Source organism: Acanthochromis polyacanthus, chromosome 7 (assembly GCF_021347895.1).
Source record: "Acanthochromis polyacanthus isolate Apoly-LR-REF ecotype Palm Island chromosome 7, KAUST_Apoly_ChrSc, whole genome shotgun sequence".
NCBI classification, from domain to species: domain Eukaryota; kingdom Metazoa; phylum Chordata; class Actinopteri; family Pomacentridae; genus Acanthochromis; species Acanthochromis polyacanthus.
Window position 1 is genome coordinate 28,344,361 of NC_067119.1, and position 11,598 is coordinate 28,355,958.

Consider the following 11,598-nt stretch of genomic DNA (forward strand, 5'->3'; position numbering starts at 1 on the left):
TAATGCATGGATGAGTTTTTTGGCATCCCTTTGAGAGAGGACGATTTTGACAGTATTACGCAGATGAAAGAAAGCTGAGTTAAAGAAGATATCATGGTCAAAAATAACTCCAAGGTTCCTCACAGTTGAACTGGAAGCCAAGGAAATGCCAGTCAGAGGCTAGAAAATGTGTTTCTGAGGTGTTCAAGGAGAAATAATACAACTTCAGTTCTGTAAGAATTTAGATCATATTTCAATATTTAAATGTCTAAAATAGTGTTACAATCAAATTTTGAAATGCACCGTTTGTACAGTAGATGTGACCAGTAATCAGCCATGTCTTGCATGGTGATCAAACTTGGACTGATCATATAAGACTATTTATCATCTCTTTCTGTAGTCTGTGGCCAAAACTACAATGACTTTGAACGCATCTTTATGTTGGTTCAGTTCTCAACTGGGCACCATTTGCATGTCATTCCCCTGCTCCTTTTCCTTCTCGTTTCTGTCCACTGCCACTATCCAACAATGGCAGTAAATGCGACAAAAAATAATCTCAGGAGGATAAAAAACCCAAATTGACACGTACTTCTTTGCATTAATCAGGCTTTGGCAGCATTTCAATCAAAATCCAATGACAGTTGTTTGATTGTTTGGGTCATGTTGTTGGAGATACGCTGATATTTTCAGAAGCTTTTAAGATTACAAGACTCAACATTATAATAGCATATATAACTTCTTCTAAACTTGATTTAGAAGAAGTATGTCACTGCAATCAAAATTCAGTGGTGTCCACAACACACTGAGACGTTTACCCTTGGCTGGATCGCATGTGATGATAGATGAATCCTGATTATAAAGGTTGTCTTTTAGTGGAACAGTATTCACTGCAGAATAATTTCCTGTGTTAATGGCTGTCATTCAGTTGCATGTGAAATCAGTCCCGCCAGCAAAGCTTTTAAGCCCTTAACTTCAAATCTCTCTCTACCCCTGGCTTTCCTCTGGAGCGTGCATCTAACATCTTTATTCCCACTGCTTCACATGCAGTCAGATTTCTCTGGGGATTCAGAGAGAAAGAGACAAGCAGAGCGGATAATCGCAAGAAAAACAGTTTAAGAGATTAATTTCTTTTCTTCTCCCCTTTATCATGATCACAACCTTCAGTGGTGTGTATGTGAGACAGAGAGACAGGGAGACAGAGGAACAAATGACAATGATTAGACAGAGAGGTGCATGTCAGTCTGCGGTACCGTGCATGATTAGTTGTTGTGTTGACAAAGCGCTTTTCTGTTTGCAAGCACCCCAACTGTGCCCCGGTGCAAGACTGAAGAGCTGTTGCAGCATTTATTCTCCCTGATCAACCGTTGAAGCATTGCTTTCTCAACATCTTGGGGTGCTTTATCTGTTATTTCTACAAAGGTGTTTGTTGAGGCAAAAATAAAAAAAGGCAGTTACGGACAAAAATCTAATGATCTTGCAGCTGTATTGAAACCATTTAAGCCCAGTTTGTCATACTCAAAGCAATTTTCCTGGTGAGGAAAAGTTGTGCCTCTGTTGGCTGATTTAATGCCTAAAGTCATAAAATTAGATTTGCTCGCAGCAGCGCAATCAGGGAGGCTATTAAGCAAAGCAGTAAGGAGGTGTGTGCACATTCACAGTCCAGAACACGTGGCGCAAAATGGTGAAGGAGAGATGCACTGAGAGAGAAAAATGATAGCCATTCACTGAATTGATCTTCTCTTACAGGTCTGATCGAAACAATAACCTGATCGTCATGGAAACATCCCTGTATGACTTTCACCACTTTGTGTATGTTTGACTGAGAGCAGTTCAACTTTGAATGCAGCTGAAAATACTAGAAAACACGTGTAAATTTAGATTTTTTCCCATATAAAATATATATTTACAAAGATACAGTGTGCACACTTGGCACATTTATTGTAGATTCTGCCTTTTTTAGATAGTTTACAGCAATTACTGTCAAGTATGCTAAATTCCATTATGTATTGTAATCATAATGGAATACATGCTGTAGAGGATTAAGTGTCTGCAAACATGTTAGTGTAGGCATGCTCAAATGTCAATGCAAACATGCAAATGTGTAGTGGTTGTAATGTTTTCCTTACTTTAGTTTACTGTGCTAACATGTGATCATCAGCACCAGTCACAATGCAATCCAACGTTAAGGCTGATGGGAATCTATTTAGTTTGGCATGAAACAAAGTACTGGACAATTCAGATTCTGTACTAATATTGGTGAGACAACAAAAGCCAAAGAAAAACCCAAATTATACCTGCTGACCTTGATGGAATCTGCACAAAAGTTAATGCTCACATCTAATAAATTACCACAACATGCGTCATTCCGACAAAGGAACATAAAGAGATGCCTCCTACAAATACAGACAACTGCGAGTCACCTGATAGACCAGCTCATCTCGATAGGCGCAGAACAAAATGGCCACAGAGTGGCTGAGTGGAAGCAAAAGTTAAAATACCAAAAAATAGCTGTTTATAAAATACATTTCAATAACATTTCAACGTGTCTTTATCAGAGTTAAAAAATGTACGATTGTCTCAGTACCGAAGTGCCACACTCCAGCACCATGTCAGAAAAAAAAGGATGCAGACTTCTCAAAGTTTCAGAGATAAAAGTGCAAAAAAGTATCAGAGCAAACATCTGTCAAAGATGACAACCCAAAGGAAACGTGACAAATCAAGCAGTTTATTTATGTCAGAGGGCAAACATCATGTCAGAAACAAAACAAACTTATCTTAAAATTGCAAGGATAGCAGTATAAAAGTACTGGAGTAAAGGTCTGTCAAGTGTGACAACTTGAAACATGACAAACTTAGTTTTTCCTTAATGCCAAAGGGCCCCTCTGTGTTTAAAGTAAGGAACCAAGATGACTTTCTGTAAAGCAGTGAGTTCATGATGTCACCATGACATGTGCATGCACTGCATTCTCAGGTTGAGATGTGTAGTTAATGCTCTTGGTGTTTGTCCAACGTACAGCAAACCATAAGAACATTTCGTCATAAAGACCAAATGTTTTTTTTTGCCAGTACGTATCTATTCAGAAAAAGACCTACAACAGTATCAAGGGCCGGACACCAAAAACATAACATGATAGAAGCATCAGGTGTAAACTAGTAGAAATACAACTGGTATCAAGAGAGTGCCACTGTGAGGTGGTTATTTACTAAATGCAATATTTATTTGTGGGTGTCTTAGTTCTTTTCAAATGAGAACATATACATGTTTGTCCAACACCAAGAATTCATCACAATGACATTTTTACCACATTTCGTAGCAGACCATATTGCAGTTGTCATTTCATTTTCACAATTCTCTACAACTACAAAGGTCAAGAGTGATGCTGAAGGAAAAGTCAAAGGAGTTCCAAGCTGAAGGAGTCATTGTCTGGGGACCATGAATGTCTGCACCAAATTGCTTGAAGAGGTCAGACCTTCAGCAGTGCTTGTAGTGTGTGGATCGGTATTGCCAATAACAAGGCATTTGCTGGAGTTTTTTCTCTTTCAGATTTTCTCTTCGCTGTGCACTTTGGGTGTAGACAACATTTTGCCAAGAATCTCTGTTCTGCTTCAGCTGTACCAACTTTCATAGGGTTACATACAATATTTATTGGTTGCAGTGTATCAGTCAGTACTAAAGTAGAGGACCAACCATCACTGGCATCTCTAAAATCACAACACTAGCTTTCCAGTCAGCACATCAGGTTGTTGTTTTGCTTTTTTTGCTTGCCAGGTCCGCAAGAGACAGCGAGGATGAGGACGATGACGACAGACGAGGACGCAGCTGCACTCTGCAATACCAGCATGCCATGATCAAAGTCCTGACCCATTTTGTAGCTGAGTCGGCGGATCCTCGAGGCCAGACCAGCTACATGCTAGGCACGGACTGGCAGGTGGACATTACAGAGCTGGTGTGGGACTTCCTGAAGGTAGAGAGACCCCAAATTGCACAGCTGCTGGACAGGAGGATCCTAGTGGGACTCGACGTGGGGATGACCACTATCCAGGTGAACCAAGAGTTACCACTAAGTTTGAACTTTTTTGAAGCGGGGTTGTGTGAGGTAATTATCCAAAGTCACTGTATTACCAGATGACAGTCCACATGATGACAGTTTGGGAAACCGCTGGATGGTGCCAACAGCAAAATGTATTTTAGCTTCCCTTAAAAAAAAAAAAAAATCAATATCCGTTTAAATGCAGCTGACATTTAAAATGTTTTCACTTTACCCAGCCAGTTCCAAGAGGGAACTGAAGCTGTTTTATGTATGTATGTCCTATTCAAAGATGGAGTACTGTGACAGAAACAACATTCTTCTATCAAAGGAACAAGGGAGTTTTCTGGCCTACTGCTGCCTGAGTTGATTAGTTTGGTTGTGTTATTATATGACTTTGGTGTTTTAAAGGCTTAGTCATATCCCAACTAATTTGTTTTTTTAAGGGGGCTACAATCCATTTTGCTGCTACCAGCATCCACATCAGTCCAAGAAATAGCTCGAATGCTGCTAAGACTACCTACATTTTTAAACAGGGGTGTACCGATCAACACTGAAGATAGATAACTACCTCATGCAGCCACACTTTTAGAAATAAGATACTAACTCTTTACAGTGGCATTGCATAAAGAAAAGTTTTGGCTGCCATTCCTGTTAGTAATAATACAGCAAGACTTTTAAACTTGAACTTGGTGGTGCAAGACAAAATATAAATGTCAGTCAGTCAGTAAGGGGTTTGGAAACAAAAGCTCAGGTTAGTCCAAATAATTTGGAGGAGCGCGGCCTGTAAAATGCAATCTAAACTGTTCATGCAAACAAATTACTGTCTACACACCATGTATCTTGTTCAGCTTGTATCTGTTGTATGTCTAAACAGCAGTTTACTGGTGCAAAGTGAAATCATTGTTTACATTTTACAATGCTTACTTTCAATTACAACACACTGATTCAAACAATCTGGCTGAACTGTTGGCTTGTTTACAGTCTGTCTGCATGTTCTGTTTTTTTTTACCCTGTTAAACCTCCTTGTAGAAATGTGCTCTCCAGATGTTAGCAGCTGCTTTACTGAGTAAAATGTTGTCGTAATTTATGACTGAAACTGTGAAAATAGCACCACAGTAACAATGCACCTGAGTTTTGCTTCAACTCAACAGTGGTCCCTAAATATGCAGGAAAATTGGGTGGGGTTTATTGTCGTTAATCATGCAGATGCTCTGAGGCGTTAGTAGTTTAAGTGTCCCAGAACACATTTCCAATGATTATTGTTGCTTCCTGTCTCAAAGAGGGTCAAGCCACTTGTCATTCTGCGTCTCTATCGATGCTGTGTGCACAGCAAGACTGTTATCAGAAACAGCTCCTAACAGTACTGAAATGCATTTGGTCTGCAATCTGCCATCGCTACAATCACTGAAAGCTTTGGTTGTATTTGTGTTGTAGGATCCGCGCCAGTCTTGTCCCTTGCTTGGATCTGTTTTAGTGATCCCAGAGTATTCTGTGGCAATTATTCTGATGTCTCTTCTATGACTTTTCAAGCATCACTGAACTGGGAACATTCATTTATTTGAAATACTGGATGCATGTGGACCTTACTCAGCTCCACTATGGTGCAATATTTTGTGGACAAAAGAAAAAAAAGAGAATGTTGTACTGTAGGAGCAGGAACATATTGTTTATTCCAAGGACAATAACAGCTGCCAATGTCACTGCTTCAGCTTGACTAGTACATCCTTTTGTCTGGAGCAGACAGGTGCTTGTGGTGTACTTCAGGGCCTGAGCCGTGAGTGGGTGCTCCCCCTCGGCCCTTTGGTTTGTCAGACTCTTCACGCTAACTCAATGAATATCAACTTCTCTGAGAGCGGTGTCGAGGACTCACCCGTCTGTCTGCGTGCAGACGTGCGTTCACCTCCGCAAAACCCTCCACGCTCTCACAAAACAAGCACAAACCGGAATGCATGATGAGTGCGAAGGTCTGACAGCTGTGACTACCTGCGCAACGCGTCACGTTTGCTCAGACACGAGGAGATGCTTATGAAGATGTGCACGCAGAGGAAGCCACACACAGCTCACATGGCATTCATCATACACACAGTCAGACTTCCTGTTTCTGTTTTGTGGGGTTCAAGTGCGTCTCTCCTCCAGATTACCAGTATTAATCAAAGGGAATGGGTTCTTACCTACAGGAAGCATGGGGGCTGGATGGCAGCCAAGTTGAGTTGTTGTTTGATCTACCCAGCCTGAGCAAAGAGAGATAAAAAAAAAAATTAAAAAGTAGGTTTTGTACATCATTTTGCATATTGCACAGGAGCCTGTGAGCCTTTTTATGTTAGATGAAACACTTGGAAAGACATTTTCTTAAATCACCTATAACTCGCGGTAATCCGCTTTTTTCATGTCGGTGACGTAATCACGGCTAAATGCACATTGATGTGATGTTTCTGCATTCCTCTTGCCAGGAATCACCTGTCAATCAAGCGACGTGACCAGCGGGGACTTTTTCTTTTGGCTTTGGAATTTCTGTTGATGAAGTTCCCCGTAGGCATTGCTCTTTTTCTGTATTCAGCTGTGTTTGCTGTTGCTGCTGATTTCTCTCGGGAAAGACCTCCTCAACCCCGGGTGTTTAGAACAGGAAATGAAAAAGCTTTCATAAACAGCCAGTGCAATGGGTTGAGTCACTATTGTTGTAATTGTATTTACTAGAATGTCACATGTTACTGCTCGGCAATCATTTATTGTTATTGGAAAAGGAAATCTAACTTTTCATCTTTCCCTTTAAAAATTACTTCAATTACACAGTTGAAATCTGCAATCCTTCCCCCCTCGTTTTTCCTCACTGTCTTACTTTTGCACCTCCTAGGTGTTGTCTCCGCTGTCAGACTCCATCCTGGCAGAAAAGACCATCACAGTGATTGATGACAAAGTGACCATCGCAGACCTGTGGGTCCAGCTGGTGACAGGCCTGTCCATGAACCTGCAGCTCAGTCCGGGAAGCAATAGGGCCATTCTAGCTACGACCAACACACAGGAGGTTCTGCAGAGCCCCAAACAGGTCAGGATGCTGTATAAGCAGAGCTGTAAAAATTCATTCATTCATCAATCAATTGATTAATTGACCAAAAACAAAATCATGCTTGTAGTCATCTATGAAACGATTCCAAACATTTGATGGTTCCAGCTTCTCAGATGTGATCATTTTGTTGATTTTCTAATAGTGCACTGAGTATCTTTATATTTTTGAATGTTGCTCAAATCATACATCACATGATCATCAAATTCACATTACCTTAGGAGGCTGGAAATTACTGTCAGGTTTTTTTTCTTCTGACAATTTCTAGACAAAATGATTAATGGATCAATTGAGAGGATAATCGGGTTAACTGATCATGAAGATAAGAGACTGGAACCTCAGTTGAGCTTTGCATAGCACTCTTTCCTTTCTTAGCCACCACAGTTTAATATAATGCCTCCTTTATAAAAAAAAAATGAGTGGTGATTCTTATCTAATAGATTAGAAGCAATTCCAGTAATTTCACTAATTATTTGCACACCATTTAGCCAGATCTGATTAAGAAAGAGAACGATGTTAATTTGTACCAGTAATTGTTATCTCCTAGCATATTAAATCACTCTTTATTTGATGAAAGAGAGAGTTTTATATATCAGCTGAAGACAAAACGGTGCATCCCGCTGCTTGGAATGATCTGATTTATAAAACAAAAGACTTACATCCAGATTACATGAGAATGAGCAATTTTACATGCATGGGAAGTGTGAGTGCGTGTGCTCTGCTGGTTCCACAACATCCCAAACCGCCTTAACTCCAACGCTTCAAAGCCAGAGTGTGACAGAATGTATTTCTCAAGGCATGTAATAGAAATGGAAGATTAATCTGAGCACATGTAAAAGCAGCATCACAGCTACTGTGCCAAAAAAAAAAGACTTTCATTTCAAAGTTGGCCCTTCTGTCATGTTTTGCTTCCTTTTTTGTAATTTGCCGTGGCTACTCTCGTTGTTGCCTCTTTGATGTGCCCATCATGCCCTCTCGCATGTCCTCTGAACTGCTCCTCTTCACACTCTTTCTCCAACTGCGGAAGGACGTGAAGGCCATTTATCTGCCCGATCTCCTTACAAAAAGTGTGAAGATAAGCAGACTGCACTTTGCTGTAAGTCCTCTGGTGTCAGTAATTAGGGAGCATTGATGGACCGCTGCGGGGATCTGCTTGTGCGCCTTTGGGCATTTGTCCTGTAGTAGAAGGCAGCCTTGTATGACATGTTCATTTGCGTGAACAATGTTTAATATTACCATTTGATCTTTTCCGTCCATCTTTTAATCTGTATCCCCCCCTCAGCAAAGCAAAAATAGCGGCTAAGTGAGCAGAACCATACAACTTAGAGGGCCTTAATTCAGCTTACGATATTATCCACAAGTAGAACCCTCTGTATACTCTGTGTGGTGCACAGACAAAGGGAATATTAAATAATCATTGTGTGGCTCATTTGTACAATTTACTACACTCCTGAGAGTAAAAGCCAGAAACAAGAAAGAGGATATTATTACTCAGCGAGGAGGCCTTGCAATTTTCAAAACTAACTGTTGAAAATTACCTGTTTCATTCTATTTCCATGAAATGAGATTGAATGCAGCATTTTTGCACAATAATTTCCGTTTCTTTTATTACCAAAATGTTCTCCTTCACGCTCTTTGTCTGCATGCTGTTGTGTGTGTGTGTGTGTGTTGCTGCAGGAGGCCCTGATCAGCGCCTGGCTACAGTTCAGTGACGGCTCTGTGGCTCCGTTAGACCTCTACAATTCTGACTTTTTCGTCCTGACAGCCACGTCCCTGGACAAGGAAGTGGTGACAGTGAAACAGGACCCCTCGTGGAAATGGCCTGTCATCGTGACGGAGGCGGAGGGTCAGGGCCTGCTGGTCAGGGTGGAAATGACAGTTTGTGAGGTCTGCCAGAAGTTCAAGCGCCGCAGCATCCTAGCAGCGGGGAACTGTAACGTCAGGGTGAGGTTCGGTCACGGTGACAGCTCAAGGGGAGGGAGTAGCGACTATGGCCCCGACGGAGATGATATGGAGAACAGAGGCAGGCTCTCCTCCTCCCAGGACAGGACCGGCCTTGACACACACTACTATGGCAGCTCCATCTCTGACATGGAGGACGGCGTGTTGAGGAGAGCCACCACCACCAGAAGCGCAATAATGCGGCGACCCAATGGGGATAAACTCTCAGATGATGGAGGCCAGAACATGCCAATTGACTTTGCCGACTTCCCCGCACAAGTAGACCTGCCCCGTGGTCGTAACATGGACGACGACCTCGTTCAGACGGCTCGTGGGCTCACAGACCTGGAGATCGGCATGTACGCCCTGCTGGGGGTCTTCTGCCTCGCCATCCTGGTGTTTCTTATCAACTGCATTTCCTACACCCTTAAATACCGCCACAAGGAGCTCTCCATTGAGGGCCAGGAGAACATGAACCACGCCCACGACTGGGTGTGGCTGGGGAACGAAACAGAGCTGCTGGAGAGCCAAATCAGCCTTTCGCCCCAGCAGGAGGAACAGACCTCCATGATGGACTCGAGCAGCGGCCTTGAGGAGGGCAGCCACTTGCTGAACGGAGGCTCTGGCCAGAAGAACGTGCAGAGCCAAGTGCACCGAGCGGCGGACACGGGCGGCATAAGCAAGGACAGCAAAGGAGACTCCCCCACCACCAAGAGGAAGCGAGTCAAGTTCACCACGTTCACCACCATCCCCTCAGACAATAGCTACCCCACTGTTAACACACTGACTGGAGGCCACAGCCAGGACATTAAGTGGGTGTGCCAAGACGTGCAGCTGGGAGACTCCAAGGAGTTACGTAATTACATGGAAAGGTTAAATGACAGTGCTTTAAAAGAGGTGGCATAATGTACTGTGCGCACTTGTAACAAACTCACCCTTATGCCTTCTAGAGGAAAGTGGGTCTCAACAGAAAGCGGACCCATAGTTGGTGAAAGAGAACATTTACATCAGAATCACCCCAAACTGCCAAAGGGTCATTAAATTTATGAGGACTGTCATAATTCCACAAGTGACTGATGATAAATCACTAACGGGAGGGAAAAAAAAGGAGGACGAGAGGTCTTTTTGTTTTCATTTGTTTATCAGATGAGTACCTTTTTATCATCCTTTTATTATTACAGGGTTTACTGTCACGTAATGATCCCAGGATTGATCTGCGGCGTTGATGACCTGTGATATTCGGACGACAGACAGATTTTAAAACGAACAGTAACGTGACTAGATAGGTGTTCTGAATGTGTGTGCACATTAAATGGCTTTGGAAGTTTTGTATCATTTTTGGATATTACTTTCTTACGTCAGATCCGTATTGTGTGCAAGAGTCATGGAAAGGCCAAAGCAAGCCAAGAGAAATTTCTGCATGTCGTTGGTAAAAAAAAAAAAGGCACAACCTTCCAGTTCATTCTCATTCTCCTTAGCAAGGCAGAAGACCTGTTATGTATATACTGAACAGTCTCCAAAGCATTGTATTGTTGCTCTGTATATTGTATTTTCATAACACTTAAGGAATACACAATGATCTCAAGAGCGTGTATCAGTTTTTATTGACCGCAGCATCATAAGGTCGTTCATTTCAGAGTCTCTGCAGGTTAAATGAGGAAGACGACGGAGGAGGGGGAGCCAATTATACATTCATTCAGGTGCAATTTATCCACAAGCCACAACATAATCTACTCCCTTTTAATGCTGTCCGGCGGAGGGAGGCAGGAATACTCTCATCTCATCTATTAGAACACAGCACCCCTGACAGGACTGCCAGTGTGTGAAGGAGGCTTTAAATATGGCGGGACAACTTAATAATGTGACATTTCCTGTTGCCGCTCCCCAGTTTAAAGTTTTGTGAGCATTAAAGAAAACGCCAACTAATGCCTCGTTAACATCTGTCCCACAGCAGGCAGTATAAAGGCGCACTGATGGACAAACTGAAATGTAATACGCTCTCCATTTCTCAGCGAACGCACAGACACAAAAGGAATAATTACAAGCAAGGTGGGAAATGTTTTCTTTTCGGAAATGAGTCTTTTATTATTCAGATAATTGCACAAATAATAATCATCTCTAAAAACCTCCTAAACAAAGGCAGTCGGCTGAAAAATTGCATTTTGCTCAGTGAATGTTATTATCATCACAGTGGTGTTGGCTGATTGTGATTTTTTTGTGTGTGCGCGTGTGTGTTGTTATTTTCCATCAAGCGGGGAAATGTTCACATTATGTTAACTGTTGCTGCAGTGTGGATCAGATTGTTAATCAGCAAAACTCATAATATTACCTAGAAGAGGGAAGGCGAAATAATTCAGCAAATAGTAGCGCTGGGTTGAGTGCAATTAGGGATAGCACTTATGTCAGTACAGAATGGAGCCTCTCCAGACACCTGCGTGGAGGTTTGGAGGCTTTTCAGGTTATGTTAAATTAGCTATATCAGCTTGTTGATTGATTCACCTTTGTGCTTCTGTGAGGGTGCTATTGATGAGTTAAAATCCCAGGCAGGACATGAACAAACATGACAAAACATCAAGAAATGGAGTT

The 11,598-nt window shown here is 42.1% G+C and overlaps 1 protein-coding gene across 1 annotated transcript in view; it reads left to right on the forward strand.

Moving 5' to 3' along the window:
• Positions 1-10,597, forward strand: part of si:dkeyp-14d3.1 (transmembrane protein 132C) — a 157,056-nt gene extending 146,459 nt beyond the window's left edge. Inside the window, exons 7-9 of the mRNA XM_022193150.2 lie at positions 3,749-4,022; positions 6,862-7,053; positions 8,749-10,597. Of these exons, the coding sequence (XP_022048842.2) occupies positions 3,749-4,022; positions 6,862-7,053; positions 8,749-9,918 (1,636 nt within the window). The 3' untranslated portion in view covers positions 9,919-10,597. The remainder of the gene's footprint in view (positions 1-3,748; positions 4,023-6,861; positions 7,054-8,748) is intronic.
• The last annotated feature ends 1,001 nt before the right edge of the window (positions 10,598-11,598 follow it).